The following is a 27,352-nucleotide window of genomic DNA, read 5'->3' as shown; positions in this document are numbered from 1 at the left end:
TTTTGCTTTAATTTCAAACTATCATTTCTGCATTTTTGAAGTTTATTTTCTTGCTCTTTTTCTTATTCATTACCTTGAAAGCTTTCTTCATCTACTTGCATTGTTTTTTGTATATTTTTTAAGCTCATGCATTTTATTTTGAGCTTCAGTTTAGCTGTATTCCACAGGTTGTGCTTTCTGGTTTGTACCAGCCTACTCCAGCTTCCCCTCCTCCCCATCTTCCTGAATGTTTTGGAATTTCCCTTTGAGCTTCTTATTTAAACCAAGATTGTGCAAGAAAAATTGTATTGTTACAAAATTTGTAGATGCTGGAGTGTTTTTGATTTCTGATTTTGTTAATAACTTCAGTTTTATTTTATCCTAGATAATGAATATATTATTTACATTTTAGAATTTGTTGAGGCTTTTTTTTCAGTCTAAGATATGAATTTTAATGAGTGTTTTCATTGCATTTGTAAAGACAGTGTATTCTCTGTTTTCAAGTTATTTACCATCCTGACCGCCCATGTCTGTGTCTCTCTGTTTCTCTGTCTGCTCATTGACCTTTTTCTGGCCTGAATTCAGTATTATTATGAGCTTTAGTTTCATTTTGTTTGCACTTATACTTTGCCTAACATTTTATTCATCTTTCCAAATCAGATATTTTTCACCACTTCTAGTATGTAGCTCACAATTTTATTTTTTGTGTGTGTGTTCCAATATCCTACTTTAAATAGGTTAGGCCACTTAATTTTATTGATATTTTAGAGAAATGTGTGTTTAACATTATTTTATGCTATGCCTTCTATTTATATAACTCTCCTTTTTAAAAATCTTTCACTCTGTAGTGATTTGCATTGTTTCCTCTGAAAAAAGATTTTTATCGTATCTTTAAGTTTATACATTACTTTTATATGCTATATATATATATATATATATTGCATTACTTCTATATTATTAACAGTGATAACATTTCCATGTCTTCTTCCCCCCTCACCTTCTCCCACTCTGACAAATTAAATTTACTATATTATTTTTGGTTTTAGCTACCTTTGTACTACTATATTTACATTTTAAAAATCAACATTAAGTGATATCATTTGACTTCCACGTACTATAAACTGGGAAATGCAAGTACACACACACACACATGCACACACATACTCTTCCACCATGTAGTGACACTGTGGTGCCCTGACCATTTCTTCTTTGTACTCATCATGTACATACATGCCAAGAACAAACACATGTTACTTTTTGCCTGTGTACTTTTTCTGATCTGTTGTTAAACTATGGCTACTAGAAGTGAGTACTTTTATTTTGAAACAATATTTATTGCATGCATATTAAAGGACAGTTTGACTGTGTATGATATACTTGGGTCAAAATTAAATATATAACATCCTTCTCTTTTTGTGTTTGGCATTGCTGAGCAAAAATATGAAGGCAGCCTGATATTCCCACTTCCTCTTTTACATGTATTAAACTTTAAAGGAATACTTTTTTTGAAGTTCAGAAACTTTATTACAGTATATATAATTTTGATTCTCAGATATGGTATGCCATTTCAACATGTAGTTCCAATACTTATTTGATTTTTCTTCAACAGAATCTTTAAATATTTATTTGTTCATTTACTTTTGAATTCTATTTATGACTATATTGCATATTTTCTTTTGGCTTTCCTATATAAATATTTCCTTCTGTATTTTAACTCTTCATTTCCATTCTTTTTACTTTGTTTTACTTATTCCTGTTGTCCATGTGCCTTACATATTTTCAGCAGTTTTTATTTTTTATACTGCTTCCAATTTTACTTTTATTTCAATTGTGTTTTAGGTTTTCCTTTTACTTTCCTTAGCATAGGTAACCTATGTTTTATCTTTTCCTTATATATTAATACGTTTTCTGAGGGCTTGTTTCCATGTTTTATATTCCTAGTAAATAAGGGCAATTACTACATTAAGATTCAGGAATTTAATGTGAAGATATTTTGTCTCAGTTTTCATTGATTCTTGGAAATAATTTTCTGATGTGTTTTCATTATTGGTTTTGCTTTCTATTTCTTTCCTTTTGTTTTACTCATTATTTTTGTATGTATGCATCCTTATCTGTCATGATGTTTCTTATTCATATATTTGAGGAATTCATCTAAGAAGGGACCTGTGATCCAATCCAAATTAATGATTATTTTACATCTGATAAAAACATAATTTTTATTTCTCCCAATCCAATAGATAGGAGGTATTTGGCAGATCTTTTTATAGTGCAAAAATCTTATATGTCCCTTTTCCAATTTACTATGTGGGCAGACCACCACTTTTCAGTGGAACTTTCTAATTAATTCTTTGTTTGACCTTGTGTTCTCTGTTTTTCAAACATATTAATGTCAGGGAAATTTTTGTTGCCAGTGTTTGTTCCTATGTCCAACAGTTGCAAAAAAGAGTAGGTTGCATTCAGTGTACTCCTTTTACCTTAAAAATAATATCTTATGGTTTTTTGCTGATCACCTGCTCTAAATGCCTATCTCTACTTTTTTCTCCATAGTTTATTTGTGGTTTGAGTTTTTACTTGTACATAATTTATGTGTCACTGGGGTTTGTCTGTTTCTTACTTTCCTTGATGCATTAGTTGATATCGAACTGGAGAAGGGGAAACTGTTAACTTTTTATTATCATTTTCAAATTGGATGCCTAATCTGCATTTCAGTATTTGATTTTTAAGAGCATAAAGGAAACATAGAAAACTCCTGGTCCAAGCATCTCATTTTGCAGAAAGAGAGATTCAGGCTAAAGTAAAATGATATTCCCAAGGCCAAGCCTATTATAACTTATTATAAATAACAAAATAAAAATCTATTCCAGATCTATTAATTGTCAATTCAGTGCCAGTTAAGCCATGCAAACTATTCCATTTAAAAACTTATAGTGAAACATGTTTCTAAACAAGTAACTTGCTAGCATGTTAGGAGAATATTTGCAAACATTAGAAATATGGATGAATTTTCTCAATAAACAGGAGATAACTTTCACCTAACATTTCTATTAGGATTAAAAAAAGACATTTTTATGTAGGTCCAAATTAAATATTAAAGTAGTTTTAGGGGTGAATGGTGTGGTGATCTCAAGTTTTGGAAATGATGGTGGGATTATGTTGCTATTGAGCACCATGGTAGTCAGTGGCCAAGACTGTTTCTGTACTGCCTGCTGTGTCGCTCTTTCACAGCAGTTATCTGAGGGATGCAAAATCAAAGGCACTTCATATTATCTGACACTTTTCTGGAGATACCCATGGATTGATTTTTGACGTCTGGGCTATTGTATACTTTAGCATAAAACTTTGTTTTTCTCCCTAAACTCAAATTTAAATTTATTGATTCATTTTACATTTGTACTTGATGCAGTTCTATGCCCTGGGTAGAGAGTGATAAAAAACAAAAAAGGCAAAATCTCTGCCTTCATAGAGCTAATGCTTTGGTATGGGAGACAGACAGTAATGACATGATAGACATCTGTCTATCAGTATATCTATTCACAGCTAAATATTTGATTACTGCCGCAAGAAATGAAAAGTAGTGAGTGAATGTGACTCCCTCACATCCCTCCTGTTACTTAAAGGTAGGCCCATGTTTGCAGAACTCTGGAGGTTCTAAGGCCTATATATCATTTCAGGTTGAAGTTAGGTGTATTTTAACACTTAAGGGTCTACCTTATTAGCATAACATGAACTTCATCTTGCCCCATGGTTATATATTTTAAATTTTATTTCATAATAAATTTCCATGCCATTGGGTCCAATTGAGATGCCAGTTCAATAGGATTTTGCATGAGGTACTACAGAGCAACCTGGGTGGGAACGATGATATAATGGGGAAAAAAGAGCATTCTGTAGTGACATTTGAGTTGAAATGTAATTGATGAGAAAATGAAGGTTTGCAAAGACTTCAGGGTAGAGCGTAGGAGTAACAGGCTTGACGTGTTTGAATCATATAAAGGAGAATATTGTAGCTGGAATGTTAAGAGGGAAGCAGAGAGGGTGAAAGATAAAATTCTGGTGATGGGCAGGACTCAAATCAAAGAGGCCCTTGAAAACCTTGAAGAACTGTGAATTTTCCACTCAATGTAATAGGAAGCCATTGGTGGGCTTTTGTTTGTTTGTTTAGCAAAAGAGTAACAGCCTTGGTTTATGTTTAGCTGCTGTGTGGATAATTAATTGTAAAGGACAGGATGGAAGCAGGAAAGCAGTAACAAGCCTTTTGTAGTAATGCAGGCTTGTGCTCATGGGATAGTGGTGGATATGGAGCAATGTAGATATATACAGGACATTCATAGATTTTAAAATATCTGAAAACATAAGGGAAACATTTCACTATTTTTATTATACATTTTTCAGATGAGTAGTCATATTTATGACTTTAATTAGGAAGGTTTTTACCTGAGAATTTCTCCAGAGGTTGAAGGAAATGGTTCCCTGATGAGGGAATTTTGACTCTGACTTGAACTCTTCCACAAGCCCCTACCTTACTCCTGCCACAGATGGTCCTGTTACTATTATAATTATATATAACATTTTATATTTATATTGTATATAAAATGTTATTATTATGATAAAAGCCCATAGCCTTTTATTATAGGATCTATCATTTCATGGGCATCTCTCCTGAGGAGTACTGGAATGATGGTTCACCTTTACCCCGGTCCATGATGTCCACTTGACTTCTGCAAAATCTGGGGTAGATTTATATGACAAAGACAGGGAGCTTAGGATGCTTGCTAGCCACCTCTTCCCTCCTCTGACATCATTCTGTTACCTCTTTGTCTATAACAGTTTGGCAGCATCAGTTGCTCTGTAGGTTGAATGGTGAGCCAAATTTCAGAGGTGAGATAACACCTGCCTTGACCCTTGAAAGTGATTAGGGTTTTCACTTAATCTCTGATAGGATGTGTACCCTATGGGAAAAAGTAAGGGGAGGGGGAAAAAAAGCTGTGTTCTGTCGCAGCTCTTTTTTTCATTGACTGAAGTGGAAGTGAGGTGGTCAGGAGGATTATTTTTGGTGGTGGGGTCAATTCTCTGCCCAGGCACACATCAGAAAGTCAAAGAGGGCCTCTTCCTCAATCGTCAATCATTAATTCAACAACTATTTACGGAGTATCTAGTTTAGGCCCTCTTGTAGGTGTTAAGGCCACAGAAATGAAAAGACAGCCATAGTTTTCACCCTTAATGTCTTAAAACATCAAGCGCTTTAGTTTATGGTGTAATATTTCATTTCTTATTGTTTCTACCTGAAATCAAGTGTCTTAACTTTTCAATGACTGTTATGGGCTTATGTGGGTTAAATAACTGGAAGAGAAAAAGGAATTTTTTTCTTTGATTCCACTTTATCCCTATCTACTATCACATTTACCCTATTTATTCAGTTTAACTTCTCTGTTATCCCAATTCCTTGGCCAATACAAATTTTATCTTTTTAATGGAATTATGACGCAGGACATTGAAGAAGTGATGGATGTGATTTTCTGCTGTACAGGAACTTTCTCGTTTTACAGCTCAGTCCATATTTTAAATTAGACTGTGAATTAAGTATCATGTGTAAATCACTTGAGTCTGTCAGTCATCAGTTATGTTATTTTCTGTGCCTGCACTATGCACAGACCTTTATAAAAGTGTTCCACTTATCTATTGCTCCATGAACAAACTACTCCAAGTCTTCGTGGCTCAAAAATTTTTTCTTTCTCACCATTCTGAAATCTGAGCTGGGCTTAGGTGGGTGATTGTTCAGTTCCAGTGGTGACTGCCGATGCTTGACTATCCGGAATAGCTTCTTTACTCACACGGCTCACTCCTCAGCTGTGATGGCTAGAATAACTAGGGATTGGCTGGGTAGTTCTCTTTATTCACTTGGTCTATCTATGACGGTAGCTGGATCTCTTTAACTAGTGGCAGAATGTTCCAAGAGAGAGCATTAGCAATATAAACCTTTATGTGCAAGCCCTTATTAAGTCTCTACTTATATTTAGCTTGTCAGTGTTCTGTTGGTGAAAGTTAGTCAACTGATCAGTCCCAGAGTCACTCAAAGGAACTACATGAAGGCACGAATATCAGAAAGGCTGGTGCATTTGTAATTATCAAGTTGTTATACTTGATTCATGTTCCCTCAACGTGAAAAATATACTCAGCCCTTCCTAAGATCCACAGTCTCCTTACATTGCAGCCTCAGACACAGACTTGAAGCTTAGGCTTGATGTTCCTAACACCATTTAAATCAGGTACAAGTGTGGCTGAAGTGCCTGATATGAAATTGCTCGGGTGAACCATTTAAAGTACCTTGTTTTGAATACAGAGCACTGTAAACTGAATTTGAAATTATCTGCTCCCTCTAACCACTCTCACCCTCAACTCCAATGTACAGTGATGAAATAGGATCAGAATAATTTAAATTAATCCTTCTATTCAAGGGGGGTGGTGGTGGTGGTATGTGTACAACATAGCTTTCACTGGTTCACAGCAATTCTGAAATCCACCTGGGAAAATATTTTCAGTTCCCATCCTCTGAGATTTAGAGGAAAATCCACTCTCATATTCAAGGAAGAAATCGCATTCAGGTTATGGTGAACACATGTAATGTGTAAATCATGGTTAGTCTGCGAGTTCAATAGAACACCCCAGCATGCAATGACCATGTAAACAGCTAGAGGGTAATATGGACAAGGACTGGGGGAATCATACCATGAAAACTCCATATGATGATGTAGTGTTTTTCCTTCTGTGGATCTCTTTCATTCGATGGGTTTCAAATCTGTGAAATAGCTCAGGTCCAAAAGCTGTTTGTCTTGAATATAGTTGGAACAGTCTATAGATTGTTTGCTGCCTAATTGTTTTGTCCCAGGATCTCTGTGTTTTGTTGATCTTCTTAGAGGTCTCTGAAGATCAAGCTCCCCTGTTTTTCATGCCAGCCTTGCTGCTCATTACATTTACTGTGCCCATTTTATTTCTGGTGATTAAAATATTGGATTGATTATTTGGGAGTTTTATCACCCCCTGTACTACTTGGAATCCTCCTTATGTAAAAGTCCTAGCTTTCAGGTGACAACCACTACTAGGCTTCCTAACAGTTTTGGTTCTTCCTCTCAGTAATGTGTTCTTTATCACGTTGATAAACAGAAGTCCCCCGGGTCTCTCCATAAAACACAGTCATCTCATGAGTTTTCTTTCTGCTGCAATATATTCTTTCTATCAGGTCTCTCTGAACTTTGAATCCTCTTACTGTACCATTTGCCATAGCAGTTCTACTTTACATAGTAAGAGCTGTGAGTTTTTCCATGCTTCTGAGTTCCAACTAAGCAGTATATTAGCATGAGCTCCAACTCCTGAGGAGATTCCCATAATGTTAAATACGACATCACAAGAAAGTGAACCCATATTGAAAATCCTCCAGTATCCAGTTTTTTGTTTCATTTGACTTGATTCTTCTCCTTCAGGATCCAGTCCAGAATCTTGCTGACGTATATTGGCTTTGTCTTCTAACTCCTTTCTTCCTCTAGGGGGTCCAGCTCTTCCATTACCTGGTCATATTGTAGCTGGACCCTGCTTATGCAGCTGGTGCTAAAAGAAGAGATGGAGGTTAATCATAAGGAGCAATGACATATCTTCTTCTTTCTTTCTTTCTTTCTTTTTTTTTTTTTTGGCTTTTCAGGGCCGAATCCTTGGCACGTGGAAGTTCCCAGGCCAGAGGTCGAATCATTGGTGCTACAGCTGCCAGCCTACACCACAGCCACAGCAACTTGGGATCTGAGCCACATCTGCAACCTACACCACAGCTCATGGCATTGCCACATCCTTAACCCACTGAGCAAGGACAGGGATCGAACCTACATCCTCATGGATACTAGTTGGATTCATTTCCACTGTGCCACAATGGGAACTCCATATATTGTCTTCTAAGGCACAAGCTTGCACATTATTGCTGAGAAAGGAGGAAGTGCTAGCCTTTATTATAAGACATGGTGTACTTCTCCTAGCACAGAGTTCAGAGGAATCTGGAGGTTAAAGTTTTTTAAGTGCATCGACCCAGATATTACCATCTCAGGGTTCCCGGTCCATTCCTTCTCAATGAGAGCCCTGAGCTTGGCATAGCAGACTTGTTGGGATGGAGGAGTCACACTTCTCTGGAGTTCTACTGCTCATAAAATAAGTCTTGGCCCTGATCCTTGGCCTGACCAGGTACATCAGACAAGAATCTCTTTATTCTTTGTATGCTCCCTAGGAGGCCCTCTGTCTTTCACAATTTGTTTTACATTGGTAATTAATCACCCTCAGCCTTTGTTTTCTTCTTTCAATGCACCAATGGCTCTTTCTATAGCTCTCCAATTCCATAGTCTTTATCATTATGATTTTCCTCTCTTTTGCTAGATTATTGTACTCGTCAATTCATCCTTTCCATTGGCATCCTATTCCCGTTTACCACTGGAAAAATAATTTAGTGATTACACTGAAACTACATGCCAGGAGTTTTCAGTGCTGGTATTGATGCCCTCAGGGTTGTAGTGAAATCCAACTCCATATTTCATTTTAGAGTCTGCTTCCTAGGGCCATTCCAGGACCACCTGTCACAAGTTCTCTGGGAAGTACATTCTGATATTTACATGCAGGAGATTTTCCGAGAAATAATCTTAGGAATAATACATGCCAGGGGTGAGGAAGGTAGGAATGGGCTAAGAAAGAAGCTGAACAAAGAAACAATTGCAACAGAGACCTCAGGCCATGCTTTGGGGAGTTCTCGTGCTGGATGGTGCTTCAAAGTTGTCCCACTTGGGTAAGGAGTCTAGCCCTTTCACTCCCACGTTGAACTCCCACTGGACTCCTGGATGCAGGTTGTTCTGTAGGGAGGGAGAGTAACCTTGAGCAAGGCAGCTTCTTTTGGCCAAGGGCGATTCCTGGAGAGAACTCCGTTATGAGCTGTTCTTAGCCAGTACTCTCAGGACCTGAGAGGTGAAGGCCATGAAACTGAAGAAAGCTACATGCAGTACTTGAGCCAACTGCTGAAGTCACTAGGCTGATCTTTTATAGTAGACATCTATTTTTCAATCCACCCTTACCCCTTCTTTCTCCCTTTGGGGAATGATGTCTACCTTCTCCTGGGAAATGTTTTTCTCTAATCCAACCACATTGTCCAAATTTGTGTGGCTGTTTTCTAACTCCTCTTCCAACTATTGATGGTCTCAAAGATGAGCTCCTGGCCTCAGCAAGATGAATCACCACACCCCAAGCCTCCCTCCGGAACTGCAAAAATGAGCTTTTGAATCAATTTAGGTAAAGCCCTTCTTTATGAATTTTTAATAATGGTTTTATTGAGATATAATTCATATACCATACAATTCCCCGCTTTTTAGTCCTTGTTAGTATATTCACAGAGTTCCGTAATCACCTCCACTGTCTAATTTTAGAATATTTTTCATCACCCTAAAAAGAAACTGGGAACTCAGCAGTCACTCTTCCTCTACCCCAACTCCCACCCCTTGGCAATCACTAATCTACTTTCTGTCCTTAAGGATTTTCCTATTCTGGACATTCCATATAAACAGATATAGTATATGGTCTTTTGTGGCTGCCTTCTTGCAATAATTTACCATGCCATATATATCAGTATTTAACTTTTTTATTTTTTGGCTTTTTAGGGCCACACCTGCAGTATATGGAAGTTCCCAGGCTAGGGGTCAATTTGGAGCTACAGCTGCCAGCCTATACCACAGTCATAGCAATGCCAGATCCAAGCCACATCTGCAGGCTACACCACAGCTCACTGCAATGCTGGATCCCTAACCCCCTGAGTGAGGGCAGGGGATTGAACTGGCATCCTCATGGATTTGTTACTGCTGAGCCACAGTGGGAACTCCCAGTATTTCATCCTTTTTATTGCAGGTTGATATTACATTATGTTACACCACATTTTTTTTTTTAATCCTTTCATCAGCCGATGGACATTTGGGTTATTTCCACTTTTTGGCTCTTATGACATTGCTGTGAGTATCTGTGCCTCATGATTTTCTAAACTTGATACCAGTGAGAGCAAGTCTCAGTCCTACTCATTTTGTCTCAGCTGGGCATGTTTTCAACATTTTGAGGCAGCCATTCTAGAATAAAAGAACAGAATTGGAGGGAGAAAGAACAGTCCTATGTTTCGGTTTTGTGCAATGCCTAGGTACACCACTTCTTTTCCCCCAGTGTAGTCACATGATCTGTTAAAACGTACCATTTTACATAACCTGCTTATGGTGGGCAACTATCAGGTGCAGACAAAAGAGTTCAGGCTAATACATGACGTCTGATAAAATTTTAAACAATACTACTAGCAGTGATGTTGTTTAAATAATAAAATCCAACATTTAGAAATAACTCACAGCTCCTCCCTCATTCTACCTCTCTCATCTCTGTGAAAATGACATGCCTGTGGAAATAATCCCCAATCATAAAGGGCCAAACTCCAAAAATTACTTTGCTCAGTAGGCTCCCTAATGATATTTAATCACTTCTTCCATTCAGGCTTAAACAGTTTGTTCGGTACCTTCATTTAGGGTTTACTCCTGTATGAATCAAATTACCATTCATTTACAGATCTGCCTTCTTCATTAGACCACAGGCTTTTTGAGACCTGGAGCTCTTTTTCAACTTCATGTTTTCTAATAGTTCTCATGGTAATTAATTCAACAAACACTTACTAATTCTTCTGTATTAGTCACCTATTCTATTCTTAGAACTATGATAGTCTTGAGGATAGAAAGGTGAATAAGATCCCTTGAGGGGCTTACATTTTATTATGGGAAGGTTATATTAAAATCAGTAAGAATAAACTGTTTAAGTGTTGTTTTGGTAAAAATAAGCACAGGGAACAGAAAGTCACTAGAAGGTATAGTCAATTCTACTAAGATTAGAGAATCTTAGATTTATCCACAAATCCACTTTTAAACCCAAGGCGGGAATCCCCTTTAGCTTCTTACAACTGTAGTGGTTGAATCAGGGTGAGGGCTGCCCTATAGGTGAGTTCCCTAATGAGCCTATTTCAGGGTCAAAAAGTGGCCACAAGTCTCAAAATTGATCCATATTGTGATTTCTAGTTCCTGTGATGCATATCAGACAGTGAACCTCTTCTCTCTGTGTCTGAGTAGGAATTAGGCCTCCTCCAGGAAGTGGAAAAGATGCTAAGAGGCTCCTACTGGATCATTCTCACTGGTTATGCTTGTGTGGGAGGGAACCCCTGCACCTTTGTGTAATATGTACTTCTGCAAAGAGTGAAAAAAATAACATGCTTATCTCACATGTAGCTTCTCTCTTTCTCCTTTAAAGTAGTACTTTTGATAAAACAAAGAAGTTGGTGGCAAGATAGAAATTGCATTCTACCAGTTAGTCACTGAAATCAGATCCCTTTTTACTAAGTATGAAAGGTATAAAAGGGGAAATTATTAATACAGTTGGTACCCGTCCACTTCATTAGAGTTTCAAGAGAAGAGTGAACAAAAATTACCACTTGCTGTGGGTATCACAATAAGGAATAAGTTACAGTAAAGATTTAGAAATGTAGTGACATATTTAGCTCTATGGTACAATAGTTTTACTAAGCTATTATAATTTTGTTTTTGTTTTTGTAGGTTGGAATTCACTGCTGAAAATAGTTTCAGTGTATCAAAGAGTACTTGCCCTTTCCTGAATTGAGATTACTTTTGGGATTTATTTTAATCATTTTAAATTCATCAGATGTGGGGATAATGGAGCCTCAGGAAGGGTTTTCCTCACTCTAAGGCTAAACTAACCTTCTTATGCCCTGCCTTTAGTCTGTTTGATATCCCAAATATCCCAGTGCCTGCTCTGGAATAAAATTATCCTTTCTTTACTATAATGTTGGACTATTCCATTACTTATAATAATTTCTATTATTTGTCTTATGGGAAGACTCCGAGGATAGAAACTATGATGCATAGTAGGTACTTAATATAAAATTATTTTCAATATTATAATTATTTTGAATATTCACTGTTTTCCATTGCCTTAGTGCTATTTCATGGCAAGTATTTATTGCATCTGTAAAACACAATTCCTTTATTTTTAAGTGAAATTTGTTAACTCTGTTAATTATTATACTACTAAGATAATTTTATGAATTATATACTTTAGCTTATGAAATCTCCATCCTTTATATATCGTTATTAGAATCGTATACAGATAGAAGGTGCTCAGTCCATATTTATAGAGTGAAAAATAACTTTTATTTTTAATCTTAAAATTTTAAATTTATTTTCTTCTATTTCAGTTACTTCCAATATTATTTTCAGTCTTTTATGAAGCAAAAGGCATATTTTTTTCAGTAGGAAACAAGTATAAGAAAACTTATGCAAGATATTTATAGGGACACAAGATTAAATATATGTTTTAGATCTCTCAGCAAAATTTTTCAGACAGCTCTCTCAGTCACATCTCTACCCATTAGGCAAATTTCTCATACCCTCCCCTCTCTTCTTCTGTTTCTGTGGCTAATCAAGTGACCTCCAGGGATGTAGCTATACCCATAACTTAAACTCTTATCTGTTTTCAATATAGTTTTCAACATCCCTCTCCTATGCATATGTGACCTAGACTCACAAAGAAATCACCCCTTAACAATGTCTTCTCTTTCCTTCAAAAACGTGCATGATGTTTTTGATTCCAGGAGGCCTTTTTTTTAATATGTGGCAGCTGCCACCACGCTTTTTTCTTTTTTTGCTTTTGTCTTTTTAGGGGCACACCCACAACATCATGGAGGTCTAATCAGAGCTACAGCTGCTGGCTTACGCCACAGCCACAGCAACGTCAGATACAAGCTGTGTCTGCAACCTACACTACAGCTCACGGTAACACGGGATCCTTAACCCACTAAGCAAGGGCAGGGGTTGAACCTGCAACCTCATGGTTCCTAGTTGGATTTGTTTCCGCTGTGCCACGAATGGGAACTCCTGATTCCAGGAGGTCTTAATGAAGAAATATTTTTCACTGATCTCAATAAGGATGGCCTGAGATTTCTCCAGCATTTCTCAAAGGTTCAGGATCCCTGAACTCCACATGAGGTCTGGCAAGATAATGTAGAGTCTGTGACATTGAGATCCCTCTGTCCTGAAATCTTAGATGATTCAGGAGGGTGGAAGTCCTCCATGGATGTCCTCTTAAAAAGATGAATTGGGGCCACACAGCTGATCTCTCAGAAGGTAGGGAATGTGCAAGCCACAGGAAAGGAGCAAACTGAACTCTCAGAAGATCTCCAGGAGATCTTGGTATTCTCTTGGTATTGGTTTAGTATCACCAGCATTTCTGTTACTTGCATTTGGAAAATGAAAACTCATTTTTTTTTTTTTTGCTGCGAATTCTCACCATAAAAATGCCATTTTCTGTTCTTACACTCCTTTTTAGCTCATTGTAGAGTCAGTTATTCTAACTGCTTTTTCTCTGTATGGGTGTTTCAGACAATACGTGCAATGACTTGCTTTTCACGTCATAATCCAAGATGATAGGGACTTTAGCAGGAAGCTTACTTCACTTTCCTCAAATAAATGACTGCATTTTCTTCTCTTCCACACTATTTTCAGGCTATTCTCTGCCTGATGAAATTGCCTGATAGATGTGGAAAATACCTTCTATATGCTCTTTCAATTTTTGGATGGTGTCAAGGGGCATAATTTTTAGAACCTGCCCAACACAAACTAATAGCTAGTTACACCACTGGCTGAAACATTATCGTCGTTTCTCTTCCTGTTGAAATTTTCTTCCAGCCACTTCCTGTTGTTGTCACCTAGTTCCAAACTCCCAATTTCAGTGTTTCTTTAAGATGATTATTAGTATTAGAAACTGCCCCAACAATCACATTACTTACAAGAATATTCTTGATCCAGCCTGTGGTCCAAAGATATTTTTTAATTACCATAGAACCATTTAGCATTACTTTATCCTACATAATTCTCCACAAAAACTGAAGCAGACTATCTAGAAGACAGATTTTTGGGGAAGCAAGGGCTATATCTTTTGATCACTTTATGTCCAGTGCCCAGCACTGTGTCTTGCATATGATATAAAATCCCTTTGAATGAATGAATAAATGAATAAATAAATGGATAATGAAAATGTGAAGAGTAGTATCTCCTTTTATCAATCCTGTAGATTAAAGCTAACACGTTCAGCTATCGAGAGACCTGTGGTAAGTTAGATGCTAAGGAAAACATAAATCGAGTAGGGAGTGGGGCTGGAACCCTTATCTAATCAGTAGTTCTAGGGTAAAAAACAGAAGCAAATTATCAGAGTTCTCAAAGTAAGCCGAAACAACCAAAAAGAGAAATGGCAAATTTTAGATTTCTTGACCTTTAAACCTTTTTTTTTTTTTTTTTTGGTCTTTTTTTTTGTTTTGTTTTTGTCTTTTTGCCATTTCTTGGGCCACTCTCGTGGCATATGGAGGTTCCCAGGCTAGGGGTCCAATCGGAGCTGTAGCCACCGGCCTACGCCAGAGCCACAGCAACGCGGGATCCGAGCCACGTCTGCAACCTACACCACAGCTCACGGCAACGCCGGATCGTTAACCCACTGAGCAAGGGCAGGGACCGAACCCGCAACCTCATGGTTCCTAGCCGGATTCGTTAACCACTGCGCCACGACGGGAACTCCTAAACCTTTTTAAATATTGTTTGTTAAAACTCAAATCTACTAAGTAAACTCTATTCCAGCAAACTCACTTTCATTTGTTAGCACCAGCAGGATATGGAGGGGGGTGGTGTCAGCTACAGTAAAAGCAGAAAACGTGGTTAATTCCACATGTCATCCTTAATTGAAAAGAAAAGTGAAGATTCAGCACATCGACTCAACCACTAGAGAACAGAAGCAAGCACATAATGCAAACAGCCCTGCAGGAAGGAATATCAAAGAGCTACCACAACCACCAATTAACAGTGAAATACTTCTCCATAGGGACTTGGCAAATTAATGCTAAAGAGAACAGAATATTCTTTAATATATGTTTATTTAGAAGAATATAAAATTTTTCCTTATTAATGAATATCTCCAAAGATCCAGTTTATCGCTGTAGGTTGGTATTCGTTTTCTATTGCTAATGTAACAAATTGCCACAAACCTAATGGCTTAAAACAACATAAATTTATTATCCTACAGTTCTGGAGATCAAAAGTCAGGTATGAGCAGGACTGGTTCCTTCTGGAGGCTCTGTGGGAGAATCCATTTCCTTGTCTTTTCCAGCCTTTTTTTTTTTTTTTTTTTTTTGGTTGTCTTAGGTCCATACCTGTGGCATATAGAGGTTCCCAGGCTAGGGGTCCAATAGGAGCTGTGGCCACTGGCCTACACCACGGCCACAGCCACAGCAATGTGGGATCTGAGCCGCATCAGTGGCATATACCACAGCTCATGCCAATGCCGGATCCTTAACCCACTGAGTGAGGCCAGGGATCAAACCCATGTCCTCATGGATGCTAGTCAGGTTTGCTAACTGCTGAGCCACAATGGGAGCTCCTCTTTTCCAGCTTCTAGAGGAGGCCTGCATTCCTTGGCTTGTGCCCTATCCTCCATTTTCAAAGCACATTACTCCAATCTCTGCTTCTTTATCATGTTTTTTCTCTGACTTTCGTGCTTCCATCTTATAAGTACTGTTGTGCGTACTGTAGCTTACGTGGATAATCCAGGCTACTCTTCTTGTCTCAATAGCCTTAACTTAATTCCACTTTCCATGTAATGTAAAGTAATGAACACATAGGTTCCAGGAATTAAGACGTGGATACCTTTAGGGGGCCCGGCCCCTAACACAGGCTGGACCTTAGGATACAAGAACTCACTTAAATGTGAGAAAAGTTAAGAAAATGAACAAAGCAATTTATAATAACAAAAGGGTACTATTGCTATTTCAGTTTTATAGTAGGTTGCTGCTGTAGGTAAGAACCAGCTTTGTTTTTTAAAGGGATCCAGAATCTAAAAGGAAAAATAAAACCAGCAGAATTAGCAAAATCATCCAGTCTTCAAAGGCGCCGGAATCAGCCATGGCAACTGCAACAGGGCAACAGCCAACAGCCTCAGCCATCCAGTTACTGGAACACAGAGTCAGCATGAGGCTCTTATAATCTCTACGGAGTGGAGTAATAATATTGAGGCTGTCAACATGCGGCTAGAAAAAAAAAAAGAATTCAAAGGAAGAAGTCAATGGATCCAAGAGTTTGATATATGGAGAAACTAGGAACCAGCTGTGGCTAGCATTTTCTGTCATTCTGTAACAGAGGAAAAATCAGAAACCTGCGATGACTCGCTGCTGGTAGCCTTCTGACTGAAAAAGCATCTCAGTGTGAGAATTACTAAGTGCCTCTTCCCTGAGAACAAATGTGAACCAAGACGTAACCCGGCATTTCCAACAGTATCATTTCCTTAGGGGAGGAAGCAGGAGAAAAATAAAATCACCTGTGACTAAAGATGTGTTTGACCCTGAGAAATAAGACAAAAATGAGTGAGAGCATTCCTAAAATATCTTTTCATAAATGCTCACAAAGTTAGGATACATGGTAAGACTTGGGTTGCCACCTGTGTGTGACCTCCACACATTTTCCTTTCTTTGTGAACACAGTGTCTCTCTATCCTCAATAGAATAGTACCAATATTGTAAGGAATTATAAGTACAAGTCACACCTATTTTTAAGGAGATGCATATTCCTTTTTATGAGAGTTTTGCTCTGTGAGAACATGAGTACGAAAAGAAAAGCACTTTTTTTAATAGGTGTATGTATAACCCTGCCTATGAGAGCCGTATACTTTTTAGTAATGACTTCACGTGACCTTAAAAGAAAGAGGAGGATTCTGTCTAAGAAGCAAGGCTATAGGAGTTCCCGTCGTGGCGCAGTGGTTAAAGAATCCGACGAGGAACCATGAGGTTTCGGGTTCGGTCCCTGCCCTTGCTCAATGGTTTAAGGATCCGGAGTTGCCGTGAGCTGTGGTGTAGGTTACAGATGTGGCTCGGATCCCGCGTTGCTGTGGCTCTGGCGTAGGCCGGTGGCTACAGCTCCAATTGGACCCCTAGCCTGGGAACCTCCATATGCCGCAGGAGCGGCCCAAAGAAATAGCAAAAAGACAAAAAAAAAAAAAAAAAAAAAAAGGAAAAGACAAAAAAAAAAAAAAAGAAGAAGCAAGGCTATAGCTGAATTCCAGCTCTGTCACGGAAAACTTTCAAAACCTAGATTCCTCATTTGTAGAGTATAGTTAAAATCACATTGTCTTGAGCACCAAAATGGCATGAACTTTGTAAAACCCTTACGTAGAGCTTGGCACATGGAAATACTTAAAACCGAGTAGCTGTTAACAGCAACAGCAATGAAACAAAAGGATGAACGAATATGCAAAGGGCCTAAACGGTTACCTCATATCTTTTGAACAAGAGTTGTGTTCTCTTTCAGTACCTGAAACAAAAACAAAACCAGAATGGATTTCCCGTCGTGGCGCAGTGGTTAACGAATCCGACCAGGAACCCTGAGGTTGCGGGTTCGGTCCCTGCCCTTGCTCAGTGGGTTGATGATCCGGCGTTGCCCTGAGCTGTGGTGTAGGTTGCAGACGCGGCTCAGATCCCGCGTTGCTGTGGCTCTGGCGTAGGCCGGCGGCTACAGCTCCGATTCAACCCCTAGCCTGGGAACCTCCATATGCCGCGGGAGCGGCCCAAGAAATAGCAAAAAGACAAAAAAAAAAAAAAAAAAAAAAAACCAGAATAATGTTTGAATTTTAGTGGAAGATTTTAAAATAATTTCTAGCACAAAGTCTTATTTAATAAAGCTGTTTTTAAAAGAGCCCATAATTTAAAACACACATTTGTTCTCATTTTTCATTTACCGGGATCATACGGCTATAAATTATAGAAGTGAGGATCTGAAAATATCCTTAAATTTCCTACGTATTGTAAATCTTATTCTGTGTGTGTTAGAGGAGACAGTGTCATAAAATTGTATAGCTGGCAGAAGCTTGAATATAACTCTTCCAGTTTTCTTATTTAGCTGAGCTTATGCAAGCCTCCGAAATACTGAGAATTGTTCCACTTGCCCAGATAGCACGTTGGAGGGTCAGGATGGCAACCATAGCTTTCTGACTTCCAGTCCAGGCCTCTTCATAGAGGAAGGCTTGTAAGTGACAGATACCATTTGCTATCTGAACACTATCCTTTTTAGCAGGCCTGTGTTTGCAGGGAAGGAGTGAGCATTGCGTGTTTCTTTAGAACAAACTAGGATGCCTTTGAAGATGTGGACATGTACTTCTGGGGAGCAGAAGCTGGGATGTGTATGTCACTTGCTTTTGCTTCAAAACCTTGGTCAAAGTATCTCATGTGAAGAATAGATGTATGTATATATATATATATATATATATATATATATATATATATATGCGTCTGCATCAGTTCGGACGTTGTCTCCCCAGGGGACTGGCTGAAGAAGACGTGGGCTTTCCTGAGAATTGAATTCCTGAAAATATTGACCAGGACTTTACATGTACCCTGCTATCCAAACCCTCTGTCTTCACCTTGTTGGACTGAAGTCTCTTGGTAAACCAGCATGTGTAGAAGACAATAAACTTAATATATATTATTTCATAAATTAGATAAAATCTTTTGCTCCATTATTTCAAATAGAGGAAATCAACTTAAAGTTAATAATGATGTTCAAGGAACTACTGGAAAGTGGATAAATATATCTATAATAGTTTTTAAAATTTGCTGATATTTCACCTATTTCTCCAAGTTTACTTCTTTATGGTATACGGTATAAAACAAGTCCCGTAAACAGGCCAACATTTTGATACTTTCATACTTTGATACATATGCCATTCCTAAAAATGGCCATGAGATAAATAGTTGCCACATGAGCCTCCCTTCTAGGTTTCTTTTTTAAAAAGAAAGAGGGACCCTTAAGCATGAACGATCACCAAATCTTCAAATTGATCTTCAGAAATACTTTTAACTTCAGGAGGTAAATTACTAATTTAGAAAGCCTTGGGAGAAGAAGGGACATTTCTTCTAAAGCTCTAGGGGGAAACTCTTGAGGATTTCACAGTCTTTAAAGCAAGCAAGCAAGCAAACAAAGGACCTATTTCCATCCATGTCTTTTATTTTATTTTGTTTTTTATTTTATTTCATTTCATTTCATTTTATTTTATTTTATTTTATTTTATTTTATTTTACGAGCCCCAGTTCTGACCTGGAGCGTGATTGGGAAATACATTTTGTATAGGCTTTAAAAATCACTTTATAATTTATGAATCTAGCCTAAAATGTCTGGGCAAAATGCAATATCAAAAAACAAAAGCAAAAAAAAAAAAACCCGCAACAACTATGTATCTGCACCTCCATCATCTTTATCTATACACCTTTCCTTAAACATCCATACCTGTCTGTCTGTTTCCCTTACCTTAGTGCCCCCTTCCAGCAGGTGTCTGCTTCTGGGATCCCTATTTCTTCCTGGAAGGAAGTGCATCCTGGAAGCCCCTGAATGGGACAAGAATGGCTACAGGAACAGGTAACCTAGCTCTAAAAGTATCCTGAGTTAAAAGGTTAGGCGGCAACAGGTCCAGAGAGTATTAAAGAAACCAAAGCGCCTAAAAAGGAGCCCCGAGCAAGCCGGCGAGCAGTTTCACTTCCGCAGGGCGACCAGCACGGCCAGCCCTGACCCTGTGGCCCGCGCCCCGCGGCTGCGTTTCCGGGACCTCGGCCGCGGCCGCCTCGGTGGGAAGCGGACTAAGGACCGTCGGGGGCCCGGAGACCAGCTGTCGGAGAACCTCAGGCCGGGAGAGGCCGGCCTCAGCAGGCACTCGTCCAGGGACCCGGGCTTCCGAGGCTGCGATGCTGCCTGCAGTGCCGGGCCGGGCGGGCGGGAGCCGGGAGTCGCCCGCAGGCGGCTCAGCGCCCCCAGGTGGGTGCGCGCGAGGTCGGGAGGCGGGAGGGAGGCCGGCGCGTCCGGGGTCCCGCGGAGACTGAGCGCCTGGCGCCGGGGACCGCGGCTGCCGGCTGCCGTTCTGCCGCAGGGCAGGCTTCCGTCGTGGGCTTCTTGACGGGGGGAAATAGGGACCCAACGAGGTGGGAGCTCTCTTTGGATCTGGGCAGCGTGCCACCGCCATTGCCTCAACTTCTGAGTAGCTGGAACTTTCCACAGCACCTGGGACAGGTCCCCTCTAGTCTCTAAAATCACGTTGGCATGTGTATTAAAACTCTGCGCGTGTTTTAAAATTCTGTCAACATTTTATAGCAAAACTGCCCATTGATAGCATCACCCGTTAACCTGCCGGGTTTGCCCAAATCCAACCCGGTGAGTTGATAGGATGGCCTGTGACCTGCAAATCAGACAGGTTACTTTCTGTAGGAAGTCTTCGAAACACAGACTTTGCTAACTTGTTAAAAAGAAAAGCAGTCAGTTTGGTTGAATACGTAAATATATTTACGAGTCAAATGGAAATTATTTTCACTTCTTATTGAAGTATATCAAATGCATTTGCGAATTGTGTAGTGGTTATAAAAAATGTTCAGTTTTGAGATGTTCACACTGAGATATGCACTAAGAAAATCGGAGTGAATTTTTATTCATTTGCTGAATAAAATTGCTTATAGTTTATACTAGCATTTTTAAAGTAATGAAATTATGACTTTACCCCTTTCTCCTGGCTAATGTGTTTTTTAATACATACATTTTAAAGACTGCTTTTTAGTTAAAATGGGAAGTGTATTTGTGACAATGGGAAATGACAAGAAAGGAACTGATAGCTTAATTAACTTTCTAAATATTGAACACTACCATTCTGAAAACTGCTTCTGATAGACTGCATCTCTGCTTGCATCTGTAAATAAACCAGCCACGTCTTTTGAATTTTGAGCAGGTGAGAGCTCTTCTAATTTCAGGTGAACCATTTAGTTAAATAGAATTAGCTCCGATTTGTTTCAAACTTTCAGATTGAGCAGTTTAGCAGGCAGTGACTTTTATTTCACTTAATACTCAAGTAATACTTTAAGGGATTTGCTATTGCGAATAATGCTAGAGTGATGTGAACCAACTCTTGTCTCATCCTGACTGTTCCTATACATTTCCCCCCATCTTGTTGTATTCTTCCAATATAGTATTTACTACTTGCTACATTTACCTCCTTCTTTGGCTCTGGTAGAGACACTCTTCTTATAATGAGCTACCTCTTGTTATTAACCCCTGCCATTCCTAGATATGAATAGTCTTCTAAAAGAACTACTTCTGATTAACCTTTTTTTTTTTTTTTAAATGGAGAGTTTTCTCATGTGACCTCTCTTTCTCTTTGGGCAAGTGTCTCTACAGCATTGCAGACTTGGGCTTAATGTGACACATTAGGGGTCGGTTAGTCCAACTGCCTTATATTATTTTTTAAATTAAAAAATTCACAAGTTTTTATTTTATTTTTTGGTGTGTTAATTTTCCTTGTATCATTAGCATATTTCTTTTTTATTATAGTTGATTTGCAGTGTTTCTTCAATTTCTGTTGTACAGCTAAGTGACCCAAACACACACAGTTCCCTGTGCTGCACAGTAGGGCCCCATTGCCCATCCATTTCCAATAGAACAGTTTGCATCCATCAGTCCCAAACTCCCCTGTCCATTCCTCTTCCCCTCCCCTGCCCCCTGGCAGTGACAGGTCTGCTCTCCTTGGCTGTGATCTGTTTCTGTTTAGCAGATAGGATCATCTGTGCCATATATTAAATTCCAGATGTAGGTGATGTAATATGGTATTTGTCTTTCTCTTTTTGACTTCCTTCACTCAGTATGAAAATCTCTTGTTCCACTGTGTTGCTGCAAATGGTAATATTTTGTTCTTTTTATGGCTGAGTAGTATTCCATTGTATTTATATGTACTCCATCTTCTTAATCCATTCATCTGTTGATGGACATTTAGGTTGTTTCCATGTCTTGGCTATTGTGAGCAGTACTGCAATAAACATAGGGGTGCCTCTGTCTTTTTGAATCATTGTTTTGTCCGGATATATGCCTAGGTGTGGGATTGCTGGATCATATGGTGGTTCTATATTTATAGTTTTCTGAGGTACCTCCATCCTGTTTTCCATAGTGGTTGTACCCATTTTCATTCCCATCAACAGTGCAGGAGGGTTCCCTTTTCTCTACACCCTCTCCAGCATTTGTTTGTTCACTTGATAATGATGGCCATTTTGATGGGTATGAGGTGGTACCTCAGTGTAGTTTTGATTTGCAATGTCTCTAAAAATTAATGATGTTAAGCATTTTTTTCATGTGCCTGATGCAACTGCCTTATTTTGGGATATGGGAAAACTGAGACCCAGGGAGTGATTTGCCCACCCCATTCATCACTTCATCAACAATCTTTTACCTACCCACCCCTAGGAATTGTGTAGTTATATGAGTGTAAAACGGGCAGTCTTCAGTGGTAAACAGTTTCATGCCTATGAAGACATATTTCTAGCACTAGGTGTATGGTATACTTGTAATGACAACATCTTGTGTGTGCTGCCATCAGAGAAATCTATGAGTGTCCAACTTGTCCTTTAGTGGAAGCAGGAAAAACATGATAGCCAGTACTAAGACAATGTGGCAATCATGCACAGTGGATGAAAATTCTATTTAGACTGTATTTTCTGGCTTATGATTAACTAGATACTGACCATTATTAATGTCTAAAAGAGAAATTCTCTGTTTTATTCCAAAACCTATGATTTTTTTTTTTTTTTTGGTCTTTTGTCTTTTTAGGGCCGCATCTGCGGCATGTGGAGGTTCCCAGGCTGGGGGTACAATCAGAGCTACAGCTGCTGGCCTACACCACAGCCACAGCAACCCAGGATCCGAGCCGCATCTGTGACCTACACCACAGCTCACAGCAGCACTGGATCTTTAACCCACTGAGCGAGGCCAGGGATCGAACCTGTAACCTCATGGTTCCTAGTCAGGTTCATTAACTACTGAGCCTCTATGGGAACTCCTATGATTGTTTAATTTTAACTCCTAACTTCAGTAAGGACTTTTTCTTTATTAAAGTGTAAGTGTATTTTTAATTAATATTATTTGATAACTCTGATGAAGAGACATAAATGGATAATTTAAAAGCAGGTAGCATCTGTCCTGTCTCACCATGTGCTAGATGCTTATATATAGCTTATGAGGAACATGGTTTGTCTGTCTTGCCCCTCTGTCTTAAAGTTCTCGAAGGTTTGAAGATTTTTCTCTGACTACAATCTTCCAAAATAGCCAACAATCTAGATTTCTCCTACCAGGAAAATGTTCTTGTTTAACTCTGGTGGCTGGTAACCCTTGCTTTCTTCAGATCAGCTCAAAAGGTTCTGATAAGTTTACTTTTACTGAGATTTTAAAGAGAGGTAGCTCTCTCGGGGCCTTTTTATTTTAATGTGGAATAATTTTATAATATTTACTTGCTTTGGATTTCAAGTGTACACAGCAGTATATTGGGGGTTCTACTTAAGGTCCCAGAGGGACCTTTTTTTGCCTCATGTGTCTGAACTGTAGGTGATCATGCCCTGATTACGATGGCTTTTGGGCTCAGACTTCTTCAAATCCAGTCCAGCTTCATTGCTTATTCACATTATGACCTTGGATAAACAAATAAATCTGCCAGTATTGCATTTTGTCCATGAAGAAAAGCAAAAGTGGGTGGAATAACATTTATCTGAAAGAATGGTTTTGAGGATTAAAGAAGAAAATCCATGTGAAGTGCTTTTCGGGATGCCATAGCAAATTATAATTGCTTAATACATGTTAACTATTATTTTACTTCTTCGATCATTGGTCAGTAGTGTCATATTTACACGTAAAAGGTAGAATTTTTATTGAGAAATGGCCTCATGCTGACTTGGGAAAGATAGAATTTTTATTGAGAAATGGCCTCATGCTGACTTGGGGAAAAACTAAAACATGAAGCCATGAAACTTTCTCATCAAAAAAAAAAAAAAATTGGAAGTGTGGCTTCTTGTAGAAAGATATTGCCATAATATTGGGAAAATATTGTGGTTAATAGTTCTGAGAGGAGAAAAATAAAGAACCCACAATAAGAATAACTAAGGATTAAAAGAATTTTAGATGAGGGCAGGTACAGGAAAGAAAAAAAAATGGGACTTTAATAGGACAAAATGAAAGCATGTTTTATCTCTCCGTATCAGAGAGTATGTATTGTGACCCAATTTAAAAAAATCTTTTGGAGTTCCCTTGTGGGACAGCAGGTTAAGAATCCAGTGTTGTCACTGCAGTGGCTGGAATTGCTGCCATGGTACACAATGGATCCCTGGCCTAGGACCTTCCATGTGCCATGGGTGTGGCCAAAAGAAATAGAATAACTATATGTGAAAAAAATAAACATTAAACAGAAAATTGTGGGAGGCTTCATCAAATTATAAGAATATGAAGGATCTGTTTTATCAAAATATTTACTGCCAGGTTAAAAAATATCCAGCAAAAAGAATATCATTCCTGCCAAATATAAATCACATGTTAAGAATTTAAATGGCTGTTACCTGATCATCTAAGTTACAGTTGCTTTTTTATTACTTTCTTTATATGTTATAGAATATCTTATAGTAATTTTAGAGACAACTGTGGAATAAGAACAAGGACAAACATTTCAAAAGTATATTTTAAAAATAAGTTGTGGAGTTCCCTTGTGGTGCAGTGGGTTGAGGATCTGGTGTTGTCACTGCATTGGCTCAGGTCAATACTGTGGCATGGGTTTGATCCCTGGCCTGGGAACTTCCACATGCCATGGGTGCAGCCCCCCAAAAAAACAAACAAAAAACTTGAAAAAAAGTTGTTATATGAACTTGTTATTCTTTCCTGTTTTATTTTTTATTTTATTTTCAAAAATTTTATTGCTTTTTAGGGCCACACCTGTGGCATATGGAAGTTCCCAGGCTAGGGGTCGAATCGGAACTGCACTGACCTTCCATTGACAACAGTATCATTATCTTTTGTTTGAAAGGAAAGAATGGGTTTTGTTGAGTCCAACAAATCTTTTAAGTGCCAGACAACACACTGACCATTGTGTGTTGAGCATTAAACAACCAATGGGCTTTCTGCCTTTGAATCAAATGCCTATTGGCCAAAGCAACTCTTTCTGGAAGCTGGGCTATCCATGGTTCTACTCATGTTATAAGGATATGGATAGACAGGAAATGATAAACAAAGGGTCTCTGGTCTGCAGATAAGGGCCTGGTTTAGTGAAAATTCTAAGCTCTTACTGAAAAGCCATGAGAAAACGAAGGAAATTATCTCACTTGAAATCAAAGTAGATTTTTTGCCTCAGTTGTATCTCCCTCACTTTCCCAACACTGACCTAATAGTTCATGAATTGTACTAAAACTGTAGTTATCTCCTGAAAAGTCTAAATCACATCAGTCTGCTTAATCTAAATAAAATGTGATTGTCCAGTGTAGAAAATGTATACATTTTAGGGATTCTTTACACAGTTGCAAGAAATACTCTACAATTTGTCATTCCAGTTCCATGATTTATCTTGATATGTTTCTCCATATCTTTGAGGCTGATGTTTCTCCACCCTCCACCCCACCCACCTAAATACTATAGCAGCTTAGAAAAGTTTTTGTAGGAAGCGAAAGAACATGATGAATTATTAAATGGTTTCATATGATTAGATGGAACAATATAACTTCTTGCCCAAAGTAGGGGCTAATCCTCTGATGCTCTCACCTCTCAAGGTACTGTGATATCTGTACCATATGAATTCAAAGTAGAAACATAATAAATGGTAGCTATTAAAAGAAGGCCAAAATTTCAAGTGGTCTAACAGTATGTTGTTGTTCTGAAAATTAGGCGTGATCCCATAGCTAAATTGGAACAAAAAGGACATGATAATATTGATTGTGATCAAAGGATGAGATTTAGCCTTCAGTGAGGATCATGACAAAAAAAAAGGAACTATTCTTGTACTTTTTGGTATGTCTGCCTTATAAAATGGAACACATTAGAAAAAAATGAAGCAATGGGAACTACTAATATGGAAAAGAAGTATAGGCGCTTGAAAGGAAAATATGACACATGGTTAATATGATAAAACAAAATTTAATGTACTAGATACAAAGAAAATCTTATGAAAGCACAGAAGGTAATGATGAATTAACGTCTCCTGATTACAAAGGGAAAGAGTCTTTCTGGATTATCTCAATGTGGAGCACTTGGAAGCAACAAAGAAATTTCTCTCCAGTGGTAAAGGCTTAAAAGGCTCATTCTTTTTCTCTGAGTGAAAAAAATAAATACAGAAAGGTCTAATTCCATACAATATCTGATATTTTCACCACCTGGACTGTTTTCAGGGTCTGCAATAAAACTTAGATATCATTCTTTATGTTTAAAATAGGAAAGAGGAATTCCTGATGTGGCTCAGTGGTAATGAACCTGACTCGTATCCATGAGGACACTGGTTGGATCCCTGGCCTCTCTCAGTGGGTTAAGGATCTGGCGTTGCTGTGAGCTGTGGTGTAGGTCGCACAGGCCGCTTGGATCCTGCATTGCTGCGGCTGTGGTATAGGCCGGGCAGCTGCAGGTCTGATTCGACCCCTATCCATATGCCTCAAATGCGGCCCTTAAAAAAAAAAAAAAAAAAAAAAAAAAAAAAAAAAAAAGAAAGTATCTTCATTAAGTTACAGATGATATGTTAAGAATGGGGTTAATGATCGTCTTGAAAAATAAGATTAGAATTCAGTGTGCTGCTCCTGAACTGGGGAGATAGGCACATGTTAATGAAGATCAGATGTGATCAATGAAGTGTAATGCTATAGGGGAAGGAATGAGACTCCGAATGATAAAAAATTTTCAGGTTTTGAAAAGGTTACATTCACAGTCATACAGTGAGCAGAGGGTGGGTGGGTTGCAGAAGAAAAAAGCTGGAAAAGTAAACTGAAACTAAATTACATAAATCTGTGTGAAAAGTCCCCTGAGGATAATGAGTAGCTGTTGAAGCATTTTAAAACAGAAACATGACATGACTTGATTTTTGCTTTTAGAAAATCACACAAAAGGTTATTCTTTTAAGTCATCTTCTAAGTCAATGAAGGTGAAAATAAAAAGAGAGTTTATAACCCTGGGGGAGGAGAAAAAAAAACATAACACATGAACTGCTTTGGTTACAATGAATTGGAAGAGGTCAACAGTGGAAGTTTATGAACAGAGTTTACTAACCAGTAAAATACAGGAGAAGTGGACACTTTAAGAAGTATTCCTTATAGACTTTTTGTGGTATAGTAGTAGATATAGAGGCTGAGCGGGGAGGAGATGTGAAGAATCAATCGTAGGTTTCCAGCATGGAACACTCAGAGGGTCATAATGTCACATACTCCACT

General features: G+C 38.4%; 1 protein-coding gene across 7 annotated transcripts in view; it reads left to right on the top strand.

Annotated features, from left to right (window-relative positions):
• Positions 1-27,352, top strand: part of BANK1 (B cell scaffold protein with ankyrin repeats 1) — a 546,413-nt gene that overhangs the window by 225,927 nt on the left and 293,134 nt on the right. For 3 of the 7 annotated variants that reach the window (XR_014813316.1, XR_014813318.1, XM_021101719.2), the window contains exon 1: positions 19,703-19,919. The exons of 1 other annotated variant lie outside the window; for it this stretch is intronic. Coding sequence is in view for 2 of the 6 variants with exons in the window: in XM_021101719.2 (XP_020957378.2) it covers positions 19,850-19,919 (70 nt within the window). In the remaining 4 variants the exon portion in view is untranslated. Of the gene's footprint in view, positions 1-19,436; positions 19,527-19,702; positions 19,920-20,758; positions 20,878-27,352 lie in introns of those variants that run through there. 3 more of the 7 variants (XM_084973315.1, XM_084973317.1, XR_014813317.1) reach the window with 3 other exon arrangements.

This window comes from Sus scrofa, chromosome 8 (genome assembly GCF_054392235.1).
Source record: "Sus scrofa isolate SSC_HxYL_T2T_F1_AM1 chromosome 8, Sscrofa_HxYL_maternal_Yorkshire_Landrace_v2.0, whole genome shotgun sequence".
Lineage (NCBI taxonomy): Eukaryota > Metazoa > Chordata > Mammalia > Artiodactyla > Suidae > Sus > Sus scrofa.
Note: the sequence above shows the minus strand (reverse complement) of the source record. Positions and strands in the feature narration are given on the sequence as shown.